The sequence below is a fragment of the Malaya genurostris genome, chromosome 2 (genome assembly GCF_030247185.1).
Source record: "Malaya genurostris strain Urasoe2022 chromosome 2, Malgen_1.1, whole genome shotgun sequence".
NCBI classification, from domain to species: domain Eukaryota; kingdom Metazoa; phylum Arthropoda; class Insecta; order Diptera; family Culicidae; genus Malaya; species Malaya genurostris.
The window spans coordinates 192,857,975-192,881,422 of NC_080571.1; the positions used below are offsets into that span (position 1 = coordinate 192,857,975).

At 39.2% G+C, this 23,448-nt stretch overlaps 2 protein-coding genes across 3 annotated transcripts in view; one reads left to right on the forward strand and one right to left on the reverse strand.

Moving 5' to 3' along the window:
- Positions 1-23,448, reverse strand: part of LOC131432974 (gamma-aminobutyric acid type B receptor subunit 1) — a 247,899-nt gene that overhangs the window by 48,363 nt on the left and 176,088 nt on the right. The window contains exons 6-8 of the mRNA XM_058599660.1: positions 16,547-16,712; positions 16,083-16,332; positions 564-713 (exon numbers count right to left, since the gene is read on the reverse strand). Coding sequence (XP_058455643.1) covers positions 564-713; positions 16,083-16,332; positions 16,547-16,712 — 566 coding nt within the window. The remainder of the gene's footprint in view (positions 1-563; positions 714-16,082; positions 16,333-16,546; positions 16,713-23,448) is intronic.
- The window catches only part of LOC131432975 (uncharacterized), a 290,167-nt gene that overhangs the window by 27,148 nt on the left and 239,571 nt on the right, over positions 1-23,448 (forward strand). The window lies entirely within an intron of this gene.

Consider the following 23,448-nt stretch of genomic DNA (forward strand, 5'->3'; position numbering starts at 1 on the left):
TGGAGGATGGAGATTTTGACATTAAGTTCCATGAACAATAGAGTTAGTTAGTTAGTTTTCTTTATTAAATAGACTTTCAGCCGGTGGCTGGTTCTTCTCTGTGAACAATAGAGTACTTATTATATAAAAGTGCAAATAAGTTGACAATTCAAACTTCGTTCTCAGAATTCGTTTTACAGGGTCAGTATTGTGGATGACGCATTTTTCTTTCAAATTTTTGCGTCTTCCGCTCCTTTTGTCAAGTGTTACTGAAAATGTAGCCATCGATGATACGCATTTGTATAGTTCGCGCCGCCGCTCTCATTACCGTGCATCTTTTCATAACTCCTGCGCGCTGGTCTGGGTTATGATTACCACAGATAACTTGTAACACTATTTGTAAAATTCAAACATTTGACAAATAACCCCTGTAGCGCTATATTCATGTAATTCAATACCTAAATTGTTTCCTTCATTCAAACTTGGCCAATAAACATTTTCTTAGAAATTAATCGCATTCGTATCACATATACATCTATATGTTGGAAGAAATTTCCAACGTTCTTCGAATATTAAAAACTTACCTTGCTACCATCCCACTTTTCCATGTTGAACCAGGTGAGATTGTCTGCTTGCGTGTCATAATATCCTAGCTTGTAATACTGGCCATCAATCATCTGCTCGATCTGTGTTAGCGCAATACGGTCACCTTGGGAGCTGAATGCCACCCATCCCTGGAAAGCCGAAGAGACAAAAGGAACGACAATTGAATTAATCATATTGAATTGGTTCGATTTGATTAGTGCAGTCTATTGTGGATAGTATTTTGCAGCAATAAACTGAATGTTTCCAACCACATCAAAAATAAACAGAGATCCAGGGGATATATCAGATTCTTGGCTATAGAGAATGTATCAGTTTTCCGATGAGGTTTGTGATATCGATTTGGTTGATTTTGTCTAGGATATATCTCGTACTGTTTAGGGAGGTTAGTTATGACAAATGATGTGCTGCTGTTAGATACTTGTGATAAAAATCGAATTAGCTTTATATCATTGAAAAATCTTCAAATTCTTCGACAATAGATGATCATCGATATCATAATACCGAGCTGAAAAATCAGTTCAAAATAGTAGTTCTCGATAATATTTTTCACATTTCATTTTACATTATGGTTTTTGTGAACTTTACCTAAGAGATTTCAAACCATCTCAAACCACAGATTTAAGAGAGTGAAATTTTTGAATCTATTAGATCACGCATAAAATAAATTGAACTCAAATGATATAATCAATTTGAAGAAATTAAATGTAGAATTTATACGCTTTCACGGAATTCCCCGCAATAGCAATATCTCTAAAATATTAGATTTTTCTGATTTTGATTGGTTAAAATTTAGTACAACTATCGATTAGTTGTAGATTTATCAAACTCTTATTTTTAGATAGCAAAAAAAAACAAATTGTCAAATCAACTTACAATCTAGTTTAATTTTAAACATGATGAAGTACGCTTGACTCGATCGAGTCTGGATTTAAAAAAATGGGTCAGATGGACACCCAATAAAGATAAATAATTTTCAGTTCTCAAAATTTAGAAATCGATTAAACATTATCAGTTCTCAAAATTTAGAAATCGAAGAAACGGTGTGGTGCAGTGCGGTGTGGTCACATGCTTCAGAAAGTGGAAAACGATTGTTTGCAAGGATCACACTAAGCGTTGTAGTGAAATTGACGATCGGATAATGTATTGGAAAGTTTTTAGAACAAATTGGTCCGCGATATAAAACAGGTTAGGAACCACTGCACAGTTGGAAAAAATCTATGAAAACCCGCAAAGAATTCTGTAATTTGAGATAGGTCAACAAACTAAAGCGTTTCTTATGTAAAAATGTCCAATGAATTCAATGGAATGGTTTACAATGGCCGCACGAATCGCAATCCTACTCTTTTTACCCCAAATGTACATCAGTTTTGGGGTTTCCTATAACATTCGCTCTGTCATTTGAAAAGAAGTCGAGTGCGGTATTCTGAAATAGTCTACTTTCATGTAAAAAAGTCTGGAGAATCGATTAGAAGCACCCACACTGGCCGCACGAAACGTGTTGGTGGCTATTTTACCCCATTTTCTCCATTTCATGAGATCCTTACTGTAAATCGTCCTTGAATCTTGGTAGAACTTCTTGCAAGTTTGCTTAATCTAGCTTATCTTATGTAAAAAAGTCTGGAGGATCGAATTGAAAAACCTACACTGGCCGCACGAAACGTTTTGAGACTATTTTACCCCATTTCCTCCATTTTATGGTATTTTATTGAAAATCAGTCCTAAATCATGGTACAACTTATTGGAAGTTTACTAAATCTAGCTTATTTTATAGAAAAAAGTCTGTAGAACCGGATGGAAGAACTTACACTGGCCGCACGAAACGTTCTGGTGACTATTTTACCCCATTTCTCAATTTCATGATATCTTATTGTAAATCGTCCTTAAATCTCGGTAAAACTTATTGGAAGTTTACTAAATCCAGCTTATCTTATGTAAAAAGTCTGTAGAATCGAATACTAGAACTTAAACTGGCCGCACGAAACGTTTTTGTGGCTATTTTACCCAATTCCTCTATTTCATGATATTTTGTTGTAAGTCGTCCTTGCATTTTGGTGGAACTCGTGAAAAGTAATCTGGAGATAAATAATAAATAAAAGAATATAAATTTACCGCATGAATCGTTCTCTAATATTATATGATTTCTTGATTAAATAAATTCTGGAGTTCGGAGAATGAAGAGTAAGTAATAACGAAGAAATTGGGCCACCCACGGAGTTCAATCACTATCATCATCATCAGATTTACAATCGCCATCAGTGCAGTCACTTTGTTCGTCGTAACTGAAGGCATCGAATTGTGATCGTTTGGAGGGACTTTACATTTTGTACGCCAGGTATGACATTTTAGGGTCGGACCAGGTTAAAGCAGCTTTTACCATGTCTGTTAAATTATCTTCGGCGGAGGTTTTTCTCGAAAGATGCGGAGTTCTCTATGCCGCTTGTGACATCGCTTCCCGGATTGCTCGTCAACATAATTCATGGTATATGGCTAGAAATAATAAATAATATATAGAAACTATAGTATATTTGTTACTTTAAAAAAATACAACTTTTCCAGAAAAATTCGGCCAAATGTTGGTATTTTTGGATACTCGGTGGCAGTTGTTTTATGAACGGAAATTCTTCCAAAATTTGTCTTTCGAGAACATCATAGAGCTGCTTTACTTTATCTGGTTTCAGCTTACGGGAAGATAGTGCTAGGCTGATAATTCACCAATTCGACGCTTATGTTTAGAATTCCAGCAAATTGCTCCGGCTTTTCTAGTAGGTCGCGGGACATATTACCATTGTTGGAAATTCCACTGCCTCCAATTTTGGGACCAATAATGTTCATTTTATAACATGTTTCGAGTGCATCTGCCTGGAAGCGTGCTTCTTTCTCCATGTCAGGGTGACTTTGGGAAAGATTCTCAGGAACAGCCTTCTTTGCTGCATTCCTTATCATCCATTCCACTGCATTCAACCAGGCATGGAAAAACGATGGTCCTATTCGCTTTTCAATTCCAAAATACGGTGGACACAGCGGACAAGCATGCGTATTCCTATTGCCCACAATCGCATTTGCAGCTTACCCATCAATCATTGAATAAATTGCTTCCGCTTTCACCCTCAGAGTAACATTCTCAATCTGAACAACAGGTTTATCGTTGATTTCATCAACTTTGAAGAAACGGACAAACATTTCTCGCGTGAGAACATCAGTCTCCTTCGCCCAACACATGCTTCGGACTCGACAGAATGTGTCCGATTGTGGATTCGGAACTGAGTACAAAACTCGATTCCAATCTCATACTCATGAAATGTTCAGTGAATAGGAAATCATCACGTGTGAGAAATTTTGCCTGATTGTAATGACTGAAATCAGTTGCGGAATCCGGACCAGCGGAAACGTGAATCAAACAGTCCAGCACACCTTCTGTTGATGTCGAGGCCAGTTCTGACCTTACGTCGTCGAGTTCCATGATTCGTTCGATATCATTTGTGATTAAGTCTCGAATCGAAATTTTTACCGACAAATATCCGAAGTAATAGTTACAATTCAGTCGAAGCTCAATCATTTGAAAAGAGTGGCGCTCATGGCAATGACTGCAGCTTTTACAATGACTCCGACCGCTTCTCAGGAAGCTCTTCTCAATATAAGACCACTTCATGTGCATCTAAAGCAAGAAGCACTCGCTTGTGCCTATAGACTTTAAGCACCCGGTCTATGGAAGGATAAATCAATAAATTCAGAAATAGGTCACACACGTCTGTGGTCCCAATTGGTTGCATGGGATGATATTTTTCTTGCCCCTAGCGATTCAACACTCACGTGTAGTTTCCCGTATAGAACTTTTCAAATAAAAATTCCATCTAGAAAGGAGTGGTTGTCTGGATTTATGGAAACACTACAGCAAGAGCACGTAGTCTGTTACACTGATGGTTCACTGATGGAGGGCCGAGCTGGTGCGGGTGTTTACTGTCGTGAATTGGGGATGGAGCAATCGTACTAACTTGGTAGATACTGCATCGTTTTCCAGGCTGAGATCTTTGCAATCATGTGTGGAGTACAGTGTAAGGCATATCTGGGAAAATAATAGTGATGGCGCTCACCACACGATTATGATGAGGCTCATCTGAACCCTACGTTGTGTTTAAATTGTACGGAAATATGAAGTCTGGGACGGCTTCCAACTTAAGCCTGGGACGGCTTTCGTGCAGATTGGGACACTGCGTACACTTCGAATGCATTAAGCCATGACACGGCTTTCACACGGATGGGGACACCGCGGAACACTTCGGATGGTACGCGTTTATTCTTGATTAACTGACTAGTACACTGAAATGAAAATCTTATTTATATTCATAGACATTATATGGAAACTTATAATCTTTATTTAATGTGTACGTTAAATCTAAATGGACGTTATCATAATGAAAGTTAAAAAAATATCCCATATAATTTATATGGAAATCCGATGAAAGTCGTGAATAGTGGTGTCCTCGATAGTCATCAACTGCTCCAGACCATTTTTTTCAGGAAGTTTCGCATCTCAATGTAATTTTAAATCGCTGACAAGACAGCTCATCCAACTTCCTTCAAGGGTATGCGTTAACGGACCATGAAATATATATCCGGTACATTTCATTACTCTATCTGTCTAGTAAGATTCATTGTTTTATTTTCAGTCTCGGGATCTCACTTCTCTTTCGCAAATATCATGAGGTGCTCCCTTACCGAATGGAATACTAGTATAGCTTGAATCCTCAAAGAAAAGTAGTAGTTGGCAATTATCTGCTATTCGTATGACCTATATTGAAAGTTATATATATATATATATATATATATATATATATATATATATATATATATATATATATATATATATATATATATATATATATATATATATATAAATAAATTTTATAAAACTAGTCATATGGTATATATGAACCTATATAAATAAATTCGAAGTGAATATAATATGCGCTTCATAAATTGTTTCAATGTATGTTGTGCGGATATCTAGTAATGATTATAAGACGCGCCAATAAATTTGACTCAGACTGGAAATTTCATTCGTTATATGGAAATCCTGTAAAAATAACGTTAAGAAGAGTTTTATGTTTCATAAGATTATCTCATATATTTGACATGATGTTAAACACATCTTGTAACTATGATTGGAAATGCTAATAGTGCAAAATCATTAGAATATCATATAATGTGAAAAAGAAAATTTAGCTCAGTGTATATTATAATGACTATGACAAACAATTACTATGACTACGACAATCATCCCAAGACCTCCGGCACGCCCAAGTGCATTAGATCTATCTCTTTGCTCAACATCAATTCGACTAGATTGCACCTGGAAAATACTGCCTGATTTACACGGTAGCGATCATTTACCAATCATCATCTCAATTAGCAGTAGCAATTGCATTGCTACTTCCGCTAGTATTCCATATGATTTGACAAAAAATATCGACTGGATTAAATACCAAAGTAGTATCTCTAGTATTTTGAATTCAATGGAAGAGCTCCCTCCACTTGAAGAATATGACTTCCTCATTTGTTCGATTCTGGAGGCAGCAGAACAATCCCAAACTAAACGCTTTCCTGGGCCAACGACTAACAGAAGGCCTCCCAACCCCTGGTGGGACAAAGAGTGCTCAGAGGCTAAACTCGCAAAACAAAATGCTTGCAAGACGTTTCTAAAACGGGGAGGAGGAACTCCTCAGAATTTTGAAAAACTTATGGTTTTAGAAACCAAGTACAAGAGCATACTTCGAGCCAAAAAATGTAGCTATTGGAGACATTTTGTCGAAGGTTTGTCAAGAGATACCTCAATGAGCACTCTTTGGAACACGGCCAGACGAATGAGGAATCGTACCGTGGGCAATGAGAGTGATGAATACTCGAACCGATGGATATTTAACTTTGATAGGAAAGTTTGCCCAGATTCTGTTCCTACGCAGAGCATTATACGGGAATCTCCTCCAAATAATGGTTTTATTAATAACCCATTTTCAATGATGGAATTTTCTATAGCACTCTTGTCTTGTAACAATAACGCTCCAGGGTTGGACAGAATTAAATTCAACTTGGTGAAGAATCTGCCCAACCTCGCAAAAAGACGTTTGTTGGAATTGTTCAACAAGTTTCTTGAGCAAAATATTGTTCCACCTGACTGGAGACAAGTGAAAGTTATCGCCATTCAAAAACCGGGGAAACCAGCTTCCAATCACAACTCATATAGACCCATTGCGATGTTGTCCTGCATCAGAAAATTGTTCGAAAAAATTATTCTACGACGTCTCGACACTTGGGTCGAGACGAACGGTTTGTTGTCAGATACTCAGTTTGGCTTCCGTAGAAATAAAGGGACGAATGATTGCCTTGCATTACTTTCGTCTGACATCCAAATTGCCTTCGCTCAAAAGCAACAAATGGCATCTGTATTTTTAGACATTAAAGGAGCATTTGATTCAGTTTCCATTGATGTTCTTTCAGACAAGCTTCACCAAAATGGACTCCCAGCGGTTATAAATAATTATTTGCACAACCTTTTGTCAGAGAAACACATGCATTTTTCACATGGCGATTTGGCAACACTCAGAAATAGTTACATGGGTCTCCCGCAAGGCTCATGCCTCAGTCCGCTCCTCTATAATTTTTACGTAAATGACATTGACAGCTGTCTAGTAACCCCATGTACACTAAGACAATTGGCAGATGATGGCGTGGTTTCAGTTACTGGACCCAAAGCTATTGATCTGCATAAACCATTGCAAGATACCTTAGATAACTTGTCCGATTGGGCTGTTCATCTTGGTATCGAATTCTCTGCGGAGAAAACAGAGTTAGTCGTCTTTTCAAAAAAGCATGATCCCGCGCAGCTTCAGCTCCATATGATGGGAAGAATGATCCAACAGGTTTTAACTTTTAAATACCTCGGGGTGTGGTTCGATTCCAAATGCACGTGGGGAGGACACATTAGGTTTCTGATAACAAAATGCCAACAAAGAGTAAATTTTCTTCGAACAATAACAGGATCTTGGTGGGGTGCTCATCCGGAAGATCTAATAAAATTGTATCAGACAACGATACTTTCAGTGATGGAATATGGATGCGTTTGCTTTCGTTCCGCTGCAAACTCTCATATTATCAAACTGGAGCGAATTCAGTATCGTTGTTTGCGAATCGCTTTAGGGTGCATGCATTCGACACATACAATGAGTCTTGAAGTTCTGGCGGGAGTTCTTCCATTAAAAGATCGATTTTGGGAGCTTTCATCACGCCTGCTAATAAGATGTGAGGTGCTGAATCCCATGGTAATTAATAATTTCGAACGACTAGTCGAGCTTCGATCTCAAACAAAATTCATGACAGTATATTTTAACCATATGTCACAGGAAATCAACCCTTCAAGATATATTCCTATCCGTGTCAGCCTCCTAAATGTCCCTGACTCAACTTTATTTTTCGATACATCCATGCAGCGCGAAGTGCGTGGAATCCCGGATCATCTACGTTCGACGGAAATCCCAAAAATATTTTCAAGTAAGTTCAGGCATATTGACTCTGAGAATATGTTTTACACGGACGGATCGCGAATTGAAGAAGCGACAGGGTTTGGTATGTTCAACAATAATGTTTCGGCCTCATTTAGGCTTCAAGAACCTGCATCTGTTTATATAGCAGAGCTAGCAGCAGTTCAATATAGTTTGAGTGTAATCGTCACATTAATTCCAAACCATTATTTCCTCTTCACAGATAGTCTGAGTGCAATTGAAGCCATTCGCTCAAACATGACTGGCAAGACTGAACCGTTTTTCCTGGGCAAAATAAAACAGTGCCTGAACGACATATTGAACAATAATTATCTAATCACTATAGTCTGGGTCCCGGCTCATTGCTCCATTCCTGGCAATGAAAGAGCCGATATTTTAGCCAAACGTGGTGCTATTGAGGGTGAAATTTATGAGAGACCAATTGCTTTCAACGAATTCTATAGCTCGTCTCGCCAAAGAACACTTGCCAGCTGGCAAGCTTCTTGGGATAAAGATGATCTGGGTCGGTGGATGCACTCAATTATTCCGAAAATATCGACAAAGGCATGGTTCAGGGGACTGGATGTGAGTAGAGATTTCATTCGTGTGATGTCTAGACTCATGTCCAATCACTACACGTTAGATGCACATCTCCTTCGAATTGGGCTCTCCGAGACTAATCATTGTGCTTGTGGCGAAGGTTATCGAGATATTGATCATGTCGTTTGGACATGCGTGGAGTATCGTGATGTCAGATCTCAACTAATAAATTCTTTGCGTACCCAAGGTAGACTATCCAATATCCCAGTTCGAGACATTCTTGCTTGTCGTGACCTTTCATACATGAAACTTATTTATCATTTCATAAAGAAAACTGGAGTTTCAATTTAATAAAGGCCCCTTTCAAGACTTAGTTCTGATCCCAGCTGCGTCCATGAGTTCAACCAATAGCTAAATTAGAATAAAAATAATGTAATGATACAAACAAACTCGAAACAGTTTATGAAATTATTAACAAAATGTCTGAAAATAACAGCTTATTTTATAATTTATAGAAGTTAATCGTTTGGTTCAAATAATATTTCCGAGTAGATTTCATAATTAATGACGAGTTACCTAAGATGATATATGAGTAATAAGAGAATATGTTTTAATAAATGCAAAACGTTGTGACTATGTTAGAATTAAATTAGGATAAGAATATTATGTAAAAGTGATGCTACGGCGAAGAAAAACTTATGTAAACTGCCTTAAGAAATAAACGTATTTATGAAAAAAAAAAAAAACTACGACAATCACGACGAATATAAAAACTTGATATACTATCGAAGTACCGTAGTACTGTAGTACCGTAATACCGTAATAGGTATCGTAATACCGTAATAGGTATCGTGCCTGATCTGATCTACACTGCCCTTATATAGTCTGCGTACATTATTATATGAACAAAGTTTGTCTCTACCGGAAAGCATATTACGTGGAATATGCCGGAAAGCTTATATCGCATGAGAATATGATCGCAAACTCTGTCTACCACTATCATAACTGCTCGAATTATAATACTGATCTGTTTCTACGAATGTGCAGTAGAGCTCGGTTAATTTGTCTTCAGATATGTAAATTGGCATCAACAAATAGATTTTTGCTCCGACAGTCAGGCTGCAATTAAAGCGCTTAGCTCGGGTGACTCACGTTCAAAACTTGTGATCGATTGCCGCACTCAGATCGAAGAACTTAGCATTTTCAATGCTGTAAATCTTGTCTGGGTACCTGGTCATTCCAACATAATTGGAAATGAATGGGCGGATGAACTGACCAGAGTGGGAGCAGAAAACGACCTTGTAGGTCCTGAACCAGCACTATCAATTTCCAAATGCTGGATAAAACCAAAAACTCTGTCTTGGGCTTCGTCTGAGCATGCAAACTACTGGCGAAGCTCTGAGACTTGTAGTCAAACAAAAATATTCTTGGAAAATCCATGCCCTGAAGTTTCGAAGAATCTTTTAAATTTCTCGAAGCGCCATTGTGGTGTTCTGGTGAGAGCTCTGACTGGCCACTATAAACTTATTTTTTTTTCTTTTTGCGATATTCTCCTAACCAGAGATCATTTTTTTTTTGTAGAAACAGACAATGAAAATTATAGAATGATAGTACTCAAGGGAGAGCAAGGATGTGAAAATATTGAACGGAAAAATGAGACGTGACAGAGGGTCATTTAAGCAAGCAGAAATCTTCTAGTAACTTAACTTTTACCTTCTACCAGAGGAGTTGGGCTTAGGCATCTGAACAATGCGAATCACCCAAGTCTCTGGTATGTCTGGTAATTTTCATTGTCTGTTTCTACAAAAAAAATGATCTCTGGTTAGGAGAATATCGCAAAAAGAAAAAAGAAATATTGACTACTAAACTTAGTCGTTAAAGAAGAAAAAAAGTAAAAATTAACATGATGGGTTTCCATCGGGGTAGCGATGAATGGAGCGCTACTGAACGCCGCTTACAACCTAGGCTAAACAGCCAACACGCTGTCACTCTGGGCACATAAGCAATAGTTCGCACAAACCTTCCATTTCGATATTCAACTAGCCGTATAGAGATAAAGAAAAAACATCCATGCAGTGAAGAACTCATTGTGTGTGAGAATGCCGTCGCAAGTAGAAAGTGACAACTTCTGGTAACTTTTCTTTTGCCGGTTCGGATAGTAAATGGTAAAAGACCTTTATCACTACTTTCCGACATACCAGAGACTTGGGTGATTCGCATTGTTCAGATGCCTAAGCCCAACTCCTCTGGTAGAAGGTAAAAGTTAAGTTACTAGAAGATTTCTGCTTGCTTAAATGACCCTCTGTCACGTCTCATTTTTCCGTTCTATATTTTCACATCCTTGCTCTCCCTTGAGTACTATCATTCTATAATTTTCATTGTCTGTTTCTACAAAAAAAATGATCTCTGGTTAGGAGAATATCGCAAAAAGAAAAAAGAAATATTGACTACTAAACTTAGTCGTTAAAGAAGAAAAAGAGTGTAAACTTAATTATCACATGACTACCATACCATCATTTTCATGTGATCTCTGTGAATCCGATTACGAGACTTCATATCACCTAATATGTAACTGTCCTGCAGTATCTCAACTACGGTATCGGGTTTTTGGTTGTTTTTACATTGAAGAACCTATGTTCAAGCAACTGAAACTCAGAAATATTGTTGGGGTTTTAACCCAATGTGGAAAAGAGCTCTAATTACTCTCGCAAGCGGTTTCTACGTCTCGTAAGTTGCGACTGGTTTCTGTACACATTTATGTTGTGTGCGTGTTTCATTCCATATTCCTCCCGTTCCTTTATTTTCCATCCTCTTCTATTTTCCACCATCATTCAGGTAAATGATGAAAAGTCACGGCAAGGTACAAATCCCCGAAAATATGGGGAACGCGCCATTATGAGCCAATTTATTCTGATACCTGACCTGATCCATGATTCGTTCGACATCATTTGTGATTAAGTCTCGAATCGAAATTTTTACCGACAAATATCCTACATTTTCATTGGGTTCGGCAAATCGAGGAATTATATCGTTACGGAAGGTCATAATGTCCTTCCAGGGAGCCAAATTTTGCCCCATTCCTCTCTTCACGAAGCTAGCGATTCCTGTGTACTTGTTCTTTGTCAGACCCAATCGTGTCTTCATCATCAGACAATCTTCAATTGAAGGTTGTCCAACTTCGGGATCTGACAGTTTCACGAAAGCTGCTTTTGCCCATGGTTCGCCACCACTTCTCAGCACTTTCAATACCCGTTTAGTGGCTGTTGCTCGCAACAATTCTTCTAATGAATGTTCCTGTGATAACTTACGAACATAAGTTTCTCTACTTCGTTCTCTCAAGCTGACATAATCCATAGACTTACGTCCACGGGTTTTGTTGCACTTTGACTGAGTATGTGGCGATATCTTCATGCATGAATGACATAGAGATTTTAAGTATATTTATTCAAAAAACCCATCATAAAAACATCAGAATGCAAGAAGCAGATCAAGTGAACTTACCATGAACGGTGCATCCAGCCAGCGAGTTTTTCTATCGAAAAACCTTTCTTAGCTGCCGGTACTCCTCCAGAGCGTTTTAAATGTTTTCACTCATAATTTCAAACTACGATTTATCACATCTTCATTAGCTGTTAAGTTTTGGTTTGAAAATGCTAGCACATGCTCGCTGTCTCGATTTTTTAAATAAACTTCAACGAGCTCTCGATTGGAAAACATTTTGAATCAATCTAAATCCAAAGTGAGAATGACAGAAAGACGTAACAAAAAACTAAAAGTAATGAAATGTAATAGAATGTAATAAAATAAATAATAAGAATTCAGTGTGAATGTAGTAAGAAATTTTCGATAAAGAATATAATGAAAATATGATAAATGCAATAAAAATGTAAATAACGTAATTAATTTTGAAATCGAACCTGTAATAAATTAGATCTTCGTGCCCCTTGTTATGCACGGAGAACTTTCGTTACTCAAATTGTTGGTAAAAAATCACCATCGCAAAATTCACGAACGTAAAATTAGGTAATTTTCTCTTCTTACAATCAATTCAAGTATAAATTACTCTATTTGATTCTCCAGACATTTTTTTGCAAGATAAGCTATCTATAATGAACTTTTAAATAGGTTCCTTTAAGATTTGAGGGCGTTTTATATCGAGATTTCACGAAATGGAGGAATTGGGGTAAAATAGCTTCCAAAACATTTCGTGCGTCCAGTATAAGTTCTGGCATTCGATTCTATAGACTTTTTTTTACATAAGATAAGCTAGATTTAGTAAACTTCCAATAAGTTTTACCGAGATTTAAGGACGATTTACAAAAAGATATCATGAAATGGAGGAAATGGGATAAAATAGCCACCAGAACGTTTCGGGCGGCCAGTGTACACTCATCCATTCGATTCTCCAGACATATTTACCTCAAATCAAGCTATTTCAGTAGACCGCACTCGATTTCTTTTCAAGTTACAGAACAAATACTACAGAAAACCCTAGACCTGTTGTGCATTTGGGGTAAAACGAGCAGGATGGCGATTCGTGCGGCCATTAAAAACCATTCCATTGAATTTCTTGGATTTTTTTTACATAAGAAACACTCTTGTTTGTTGCCTTTTTCCATGGTTCCCGATTTCTTTGCGGGGTTTCTGGTTTTTTTCCTACTGTGCACTGATTTAGAATATTTAGAGCAAACCAAGGACTCACTGAAGGCGACATTGTCCTAAAATACGCTTCCAACAAAAGCACACCTCAGGGGATCCTCATGAATGAAGGCTATCGTTCTTATCGGGCTAGTAAGCAGCCAATCCGGTCACTGACACAGAACCGATTGACTGAAACACGTTTTTCAGAAGTTATATGTTGTATAGTTATAAGTTATGTAGAGAAGTTCCCACAAGATACCTGGAATGACGAAACGCATGAAAAATATAAGTTGGTGCAGCTTCTCGGGCAAAATTTTTGTGTGCTTATAGCTCGAGGATGGCGGATATGAAGACCGCTATAAAAATTCGGATTAAGTAAGCGATTTTCTGTTACCGTTACATGTGTCCAAAAGATGGTGCTTTTATATTTTTTCCCGAAAAGACGATAACTAACTCCACTAACATTGCGTTGAAACCAGATTGCCTTGTTGCTTGTAATTAATTTTTTGTCAAACGTGGATCAAACGAAAAGCTCTCTAATGACTTGTACTTTCTGCGGATTGCTCGATTTCTACTAGAAATATGCAACGGACTAATAATCCTACATAGCTATTGATAATTACCGCATCGATCGACTAATAAGTGAAAAATCCGATTACTAAAAAAGGGCAACATTATAAACAAAGAGATTTTGTTCATTTTTAGATCTATTTCGTATTTATCAATGAAATTGGAATGAACATATCCACCAAAAATTATTTAATAGCAGACAATTGCATTAGTAGCTTACTAGTCGTTAAGGTCTGAGAATAGTAGGTCGCGTATAAATATTCAATTGACCATGTGGCTCCCTCAATTTTGTGTCTGTGTGTTTAGGTATCTTGTTGAATCGATTTTATTTATTTTCTCTCCTCTCATTGGTCCGAACGTTGCACGGAAATTAAAGCGAATAATATGGCGGACGCATTGAAATTGACTGTGTTTCACAGAACAATATGAAACTAAATTTTTATCTTGACAACATATATGTTAATCGTATCTAAACTAATGTCGTTTTTGCTTGAGAAAGTAGTTTCATCAAAGAAACACTTTTAACGAAACTGTGTTGGTTCCGCACTTAGCAACGGGGATCTGAGCAAACCTGTTATAAAAATCAGGTTCGAAATTGACTCGATTTTCAGTTCAACAATGTTGAACCAGGTTCGAAACAAACGGTTTGACAGCAGTTAGGGTGGAAACTGGGTTAGGTTTGGCATAAAACCAAAAACGATATAAATTATCTAGTCTTCATCACGGTAGATTTATGCTATAAGTCTTAACAGTCGAGATATTCGATGAACAATTAGAGGTATGCCATTCCAATCGTTGCAGTTTTCAGCAGTTCTCCAATCCAAAATAAATACAAAACGAACGGTTAACTAAAAGAATCATTCTTAAAATTTCACAGAATGTTCTCAACTAAATTTCAAAGACATTATCAGGTGGATATTTCGATATTCATCGCCGTTTCAAAAGAAGATTTGATTTGAAGCGGGAAAGTATTCAAAAACTTACGTCTTAAACGTACTGTCCTCAGCCCTTAAAGCGCTTCGAAGTTTCATTCTTGAGATGATCACGGAACTTTTTGTTTTTGGTTTTTCAATTGAATTTTCCAGTGTTTTGATAGTTTGAAAAAGAATATACTTCATTTTTATCCTGGTCTTAACCAGATTTCAATATTTACTTTCATACGAATAGCATTGCATACAATGCTCCGAACTATATGTTTTATTGAAGGAATGGGAAAGAGGTCCGATTTCTATACCAATCTCAAACATACATACATAAACCAATATCATATTCTGAGCAGTACAGCTTTACCTGGGACTAGATTCGTATGATTCAAGTAAGCATATGATTAGACTGCTCATTCTTTGACAACGTTCTGGAAAGTATTGCTGCACAGGGTTTGCCAAGTGTATTTTGCCCCGGGGATATTTGTTCTCAAACAGGTGATTGTTGCAATTTCTATTTTGCACTTGTCGCATAGAGGACATTTGTGGACATTAGGAGATTTATTGGATCGTTGCGCAATGTGCTTCTTTGAGTTAAAAAATAACACAAGCAATTGTGAAATGCATTCCATGCGCCATGGAATCGAACAGGAGAACTTTCGAAACGGGGTGTAACGCTCCATGTAATACAATCACTTGCGATCGGGGTCGTATATCATTCTAATAGAGGTTGTAATGTTTTCCCATCGTAAATGGTTTGTTGTTTTGCATAGTGAAGTGAGCTATGTGTCAGTACGTTGGAAAGCGAGTCTTTCAGAAGACGTATTCTATCAAGAATCAACCCAGTTCACCATCAGCTGCGGGAATCTAATACAGTAGAATGGCTTCTGGTATTCTGCCAAAGGATGCACGCTGTTCGATGATATTTTATGCAAATAATTATACTGGTTTTAATGTGCTGTGATAAAGTTAGGGTGTTATTGGGTGGTTGGAGACGTGCGATCGTGGTACTGTTGGTAAGCATACAAGTGCTAGTTGGCCGCAATCTTGTCGTCATGAGGTCGAGCATAGAGGGTGTGTATGTTATGTGAGCGGCAACCAACCATGTTCGTAATTAGAAAACAACACTGGTTACTTTTCTAATTGGCTGGTTGATTTGGTTGTCCTGATTCAATTACTACTGACGAGTGGCTCATCAACAATACGGACTATTCTACTATGATGTGGTGACGTATAATCTGATCTGACCACAACCATTGTAATGCATATCATTAGTTCTAAATCTTACCGACACTCCGAGAAATTGTGTTGAATTCATCGCTGCGTAGATGGTGTTGGCTATTTCCTTATCGGTGTAGGTGAAATCTTTAAGGTTCTTCCCCACGTTCATTTCTTTAAGTTTCTGCATTGTTTTGTTGAAAGCTAAGGCCACACTCCACACAGCATCGTACGCAAGTGGTGCTTCCTGATATCCCTCTGGGTATCGGTTATGGCTGATGTCGTAGCCTTCCTCTATCAGAGCGTCATTCAAACGTTTTCTATTAAGCATATTAAAAAAAACAACGTTTCCATTAGCATCCCTACAATCTTAAGTCAGTTTATTTATTTAATTTTGAAATGTGATGAAATTTGAAGGTGAATGGGAGTTTTAGTATATGCTACGACTTTGATTGTTCGTGAAAATGATAATCGGGTCAACCATTTCATCACTTTGTACTTTCGATATATTACTGATAGTATGAAGGAACTTACCGAAAATCTTCGGATGACATCCCTGAGATTGTTTTCTGATTGTTTTGATTCCACATGAGCGCTTCTGTTGTCAAGTGACCTTGTGCAGCAATTCTCATCTGCTCCTTAGTACAAGAAATATTTTCGTTCCTGAGATTTACTTCGTACCAGTTATCCTCGTACCATCCTGAAATTGCAAGAAGTGTTTAGTGATTTTGCTGTATGTACGTAAACTGTATGTAAACATTCAAACTGCGTTTCAACCCAGGACGTTCGTTTAGCCGAGGTTCGTGAAAATCGGATTTCGATTGAATTATCATAGTTATCAAATATTTTTAGAGCATTTCGACTGAACAACTCACAATCAACAAGGAATATCAAAAGAGTAGTGGTAGATTTTCATTTTATTTAATAACATATTTTAAGGCACATTGCGTTAAGCTATAAGATGCCGAGGGCATATGTTTAAACTACTTAAACTAGATTTTTTTTTATTTTCACATCATATGAGCTTTGGGAGATCTAGTCTTCAACGGGTGGTCGGCAGTGGCTGGCTGGATCTTGTACGCTGGAGTAAACTGGCACGACGTTGGTACGTATCACTGTTGGTCGCATCTTTTCGTTCGTGTGGGTCCGCGGAAAACACCCCCGACTACGGGGAGCCGGCTGATGGCCCGCATAATCATCGACTTGAGCGGCTCTCCGTGGTGGTGAATTTTGTGGAAGAGAAGGAAAGAAGCAGAGAGAAGTTTATGTTGTTGAAAAAGGTGGTAAGGGAGCGAAACTACTTAGGTCAGCGATAAGATCTAATTAGTTGACATCGAGATGGTGAAGAGACGGGGACGGGGGAGCAAAAAATTAGTGTCAGCAGAAAGATCTTGTTAGTTTTTCGATGAAGATGGTGGACAGACGACAGTTGGGGAGGTTCGAGCGGATGTTAGGTACGAGGTGAAGGAGGATGTTGTGGAACCCTTCAGCAGATCAGACTTGTAAGTTAATGTTCTTTATGAACTGATATAATAGCAGCATATAGGGAAGGTCTCGATGGGCCAACACGTCTCGTACTGGGACCATGGGTGATATACCTCGGGCCCGAAGGGAGTCAATTAGCTGTGATCTGGCGCCACAATACTCGGTACATTCCCAGACAACATGTTCAATGTCGTGATAACCCTTACCGCAAGTGCAGAGACCGCTCTCCACGAGGCCGATACGCCGGAGGTGTGCATTCAAGATGTGGTGATTAGACATGAGCCGGGACATCACACGAATGAACTCCCGACCCACATTCATCCCTCTGAACCAAGGTTTCGTCGATACCTTTGGGATAATGGAGTGTAACCATCGTCCCAGTTCCCCATTACTCCATGAAGTTTGCCAACTTTCGAGCGTCCTTTGACGAGATACACTGAAAAATTCGTTGAAGCAAATTGGTCTTTCATAAATTTCACCTTCTAATGCGCCCACCTTAGCCAACGCGTCTGCCTCTTCATTGCCTGGAATGGAACAATGTGATGGGACCCAGACTAAGGATATTAAATAAGACCGACCAGATAAAGTTCTCAAGTGTTCCCGTATTTTCCCCAGGAAATATGGGGGATACTTTCCTGGCTTCATTGCCCGGAGAGCTTCTATTGAGCTTAGACTGTCCGTCACAATGAAGTAATGGTCTTTGGACAAGGTTTCAATGATCTCGAGGGTGTACTGAATAGCAGCTAATTCTGCGACGTAAACTGAAGCCGGATCACTGAGTTTGTAAGAAGCGGTGATGTTTTGATTGAAGATGCCGAAGCCTGTGGACCTGTTGATGTTTGATCCGTCAGTGTAAAACATCTTTTCACAGTTGACTGTTCTAAATTTATTATAAAAAATATTAGGGACCACTTGAGGGCGTACGTGATCCGGAATTCCACGAATCTCTTCTCTCATGGAAGTGTCGAAAAACACAGTAGAATCAGAAGTATCCAAGAAATGAGCACGGTTGGGAACAAACGAAGAAGGGTTAATATTCTGAGCCATGTAATCAAAATACAAGGACATAAAACGGGTCTGAGAATTGAGCTCGACAAGCCTTTCGAAGTTTTCAATCACCATCGGATTCAAAATATCGCATCGGATTAGCAATCGATATGAGAGATCCCAGAATCGATTTTTCAACGGTAAGACGCCCGCGAGCACTTCGAGACTCATCGTATGAGTCGACTGCATGCAACCTAAGGAAATACGCAAGCAACGATACTGTATTCTTTCCAGCTTAATGAAATGCGTATTCGCGGCGGAGCGAAAGCAGAAACACCCATATTCCATTACGGACAATATCGTTGTTTGGTACAGCCTAATCAGGTCTCCTGGGTGGGCACCCCACCAAGTTCCGGTTATTGTACGAAGAAAGTTGATTCTCTGCTGGCATTTCTGTTTCAGATACCTAACATGACATCCCCAGGTGCCTTTGGAGTCGAACCAGACCCCGAGATATTTAAATGTGAAGACCTGAGCTATGTTTTCACCCCCTAGTTGAAGCTGTAGTTGTGCTGGTTCTCGCTTCCTTGAAAATACAACCAGCTCAGTTTTCTCCGTAGAGAACTCGATACCCATTTGAAGAGCCCATGTTGACAAGTTATCGAGGGTATCTTGTAATGGTCCTTGAAGATCGGCTGCTTTGGGTCCTATAATAGACACAACGCTGTCGTCGGCAAGTTGTCTTAGCGTGCAAGATGTATTGATACATTAATCAATGTTGTTTACGTAAAAATTGTATAAAAGGGGGCTTAAGCATGAGCCCTGAGGAAGACCCATGTAACTGAATCGTATTGTCGACAAATCACCATGCGCGAAATACATGTATTTCTCGGACAATAGATTATACAAAAAGTTATTCAAAATTGGTGAAAGACCATGCTGATGCAACTTTTCAGATAGGATGTTTATTGAAACTGAGTCAAAAGCCCCCTTGATGTCTAAGAAAACTGATACCATTTGTTCTTTACGAGCAAATGTCATTTGAATTTCTGTTGAGAGCAACGCAAGACAATCGTTCGTTCCTTTGCCCCTGCGGAAACCAAATTGTGTATCTGAAAGTAAGCCATTAGTCTCGACCCAATTGTCTAGACGAAACAGAATCATTTTATCGAACAATTTCCGGATACAAGAAAGCATGGCAATCGGCCGATACGAATTGTGATCGGAGGCTGGTTTTCCTGGTTTTTGAATGGCGATAACTCTTACTTGTCTCCAGTCATGTGGGACAATATTATCCTCAAGAAGCCTGTTGAATAAATTCAATAAGCGTCTTTTAGCAGAGTCAGGCAAATTTTTCAACAAGTTGAATTTAATTTTGTCTAACCCCGGAGCTTTATTGTTACACGACAAGAGCGCAAGTGAGAACTCTACCATCGAAAAAGGTGTTTCGTTTCTGTTTGATGAGGCGACGCGCATGATCGTCTGTTCCGGAACAGAGTCAGGACATACTTTTTTAGCGAAATCGAATATCCAGCGGTTAGAATATTCCTCGCTTTCGTTCATGGTGTTTTTGTTGCGCATTCGTCGGGCTGTGTTCCAAAGAGTGCTCATCGATGTTTCTTTTGTTAATCCGTCAACAAACCGTCGCCAGTAACCTAGTTTTTTTGCTTTAACTAAGTTCTTCATTTGCTTTTCTAGCGCCGCGTAATTGCGATAATTATCAGGTGTTCCATATTTTCTGAACTTTTTGAATGCTAAAGATCTTTCCGCGTTCAATGATGAGCACTCTTTGTCCCACCACGGATTGGGAGAACGGATGTTAGTTTTCGCGCCGGGTACACGTTTCGTCTGAGCTTGAATCGCGGAGTCGAGAATCAAGCCAGTCAAAAACGTGTACTCTTCCTCCGGAGGAAGTTCTTGTGTTGTTTTGAGTTTCTCAGACATCGAATTAGCGTATTCTTTCCAATCAATATTTCGTGTGAGGTCATACGAAACATTGATTGTCTCCGATGGTCGTAATCCGCAGGTGATTGAAATTACGATAGGTAGATGATCGCTACCGTGGGGATCAGGGATCACCTTCCACTTGCAATCCAGCCGTAGTGATGTCGAGCAAAGGGATAAATCCAGCGCACTTGGTCTTGCTGGTGGTGCAGGAATCCGTGTCATTTCTCCCGTATTAAGAATTGCCATATTGACGTTATCGCAAAGATCATAGATCACGGTTGATCTATTGTCATCATGAAGACAACCCCAACCCGTACCATGTGAGTTGAAGTCACCTAAAACTAACGTTGGTGCGGGAAGGAGCTCAATGATATCGCTTAGCCGCCGATGCCCAATCGAGGCCCTTGGAGGAATGTAGATGGAAGCAATGCAAAGGTCTTTGCCTTTAATTCTGACCTGACATGCGACAACTTCAATACCTGGTTTCGATGGGAGGTTAATTCGGAAGAAGGAATAGCACTTTTTGATCCCCAAAAGTACTCCTCCGTAGGGATCATCTCGATCCAGGCGAATTATGTTAAAATCGTGGAAGTTGAGGGTTACATTTGAGGTCAGCCAGGTTTCACACAAAGCAAATTCGTCGCATTTCAAACTATTTAAAAGAACTTTGAAGGAATCAATTTTCGGGAGGATACTTCTGCTATTCCACTGTAGTACAGTGATTGCATCCTTAACCTCGTTCGATGTATTAGCCATCAAAGGATACAATCTCTGAAAGGAGGGGCCATTTTGCAGTCAACTGCTTCAAAAATGCTTTAATTGTTGGCATAAATGTCATCAACAGACTCTTGAGAGGATCAGTGACGTTGAAGGTTCTAAGAATCCAGTCCACAATGTTAGAGAATTTCAGTATTCCAGCACTTGATTGATTCTCAGTTTGTATTTTAGGGGTACTCGGGGTTTTTGGTGTACCGGGAAGTGCAGGAAACTCTTGGTCTGATGCTAAGTTCGCTAGACCAGGAGCCTTTTGCTTCGGTTTTTGGGAAGCACTTCGAGTATTTGTAATTTTTTTGGTCCCCGCAATGGATATCCTTGGGCCTTTACAAGGCAGTTTAGGAGATGAGATCGTCCTTCTTTTCCTAGAACCGCTAGGCATAGTAAAGGATGATCCCTCTTGAGGGTCATCGGAATCATTCTCGTCGGTAGGCAAACAATCAAAGAGATTCATCGATTCGACAGGTGGCATGGTGTTCTTCAGCATCTCTTAGAAAGTTCGTTTGGAACGTTCTTTAAGAGATTGCTTCAATTTTTCTCCGCGCAGTTTGTACGCGGGACATGAATTCAATTCATGTGGGTTTTCCCCACAGTAAAGACACTTTGAAGCTTTTTTGCCACATGATTCGTCTGCATGTTCCCCTCCACATTTAATGCACCTTTGCTTGTTGCCGCAGTAGGTGGCTGTGTGACCCAGCTGCTTGCAATTGGTACAATTCATTACCCGCGGGACAAATAAGCGTACAGGTAAGCGAACCTTGCCCAGAAGGACGTAATTGGGAAGAGCAGATCCAGCGAAAGTTACCCGAAATGAGTCTGATGAAGAATAAGTTTTTGTCTTATCTTCTGCAATTTTTACTGAACTCAATTGCTTGCAGTCCAGTATTTTAACATTCTGAAGAGCAGGATCTCTGAAACAGCCAACCCCACTCTTCAGAAGGTATTCGCAGGTCAAACTCGCCTCACTAACCACGCCGTCAATCTCCACTTCCCGAGCTGGTATGTAAACGCGGTAATTCCTCGTAAAGGCCTCATGGCGAACGATCTGATTTGCCTGCTCGAGGGTTTTCACGACAACTTTCAACTTTTTCGCTCGAACTTTTGCTATCTGGATAACGTCCGAGTAGTACTTAGCCAGCTCACTTGATATTTGCATCAAATTGAGTGATTGTTCTTTTTTGGACCGGAAGTATACCACATAGGGCCCCGCAGAACCGGTTGGCCACACGCGTGTGCGAGAGGGGTTATCAGGGGAAGATAAATTATCCAGGAGTTCTATGCCATCCATTTTTATGGAGAGATTATCATTTGAGGGAGGACGCCCTCCGCCCTCGTTCATAGTAAAGTAAACACACGCTTTATTGAGATATGTTGAGATAAACGGGTAGAATGATAAAAACAAAACACTAGGATTATACTTAGCTAGACACCACTAATCCAGTTCAAGGTCAGCAAGATGATTGTCTCTGCTGCTAGTGTGCGGAACCTTCGCACGGGAACAATCACTAGCACCGCAAACAAAGAGCTAACCCTCTTGGATACACAATAGAATAACGGCAGTTTTTGATGATAGGCACCGTCTGATCACTATTATACTAGTCTGGTAAACTATCGAATGTGTGAGAAAAAAACCTTTAGCAAGGAAAAACACACACGGCACTGCTTAAGAGCACGAAATAACGTCCGATCGATGCGAGAGATGCGGTACGAATGAAGATTTTCATTGATTGCTGATGAATGTTAAAATTCCACAAATGGCGTAGGGCATCCCGACTGACGGAGGAAGAACGGCGAATTATAGGGTTATTAAAAGAAGATGGCCACTTTAATGCCTCCATTGCACGAAAAATGATGAAAGAAAGAAATAAAGTGGTGCGAAATTTTCTCCAAAGGAGGTGCAAAATATGGTATTAAAAACCCCACCAAAGGCCGTACTAAAGTTTTTTTTTAGGTTGAAAGGCCACATTAGACATGAAGCTATAATAAATCGACTGTCTTGCTCCCAAATAAAACAAACCATGGATGTTCCTCTGACCTCCGACAAAATAATTGGATTTTAAACGAATCGCCGGACATTGAACGGAAGAAGCTACAAGGCAAACCAAAGCTCGATCTCACTAATCGAATCGACTTAGGTTAGCCCGTAAGTACATGGAGTGGAAGATAGAATGGCGTAAGGTCGTGTTTTCTGATGAGTGAAAATTTAATTTGGACGGACAGGTCTGCTACAGTTGCTAATGACA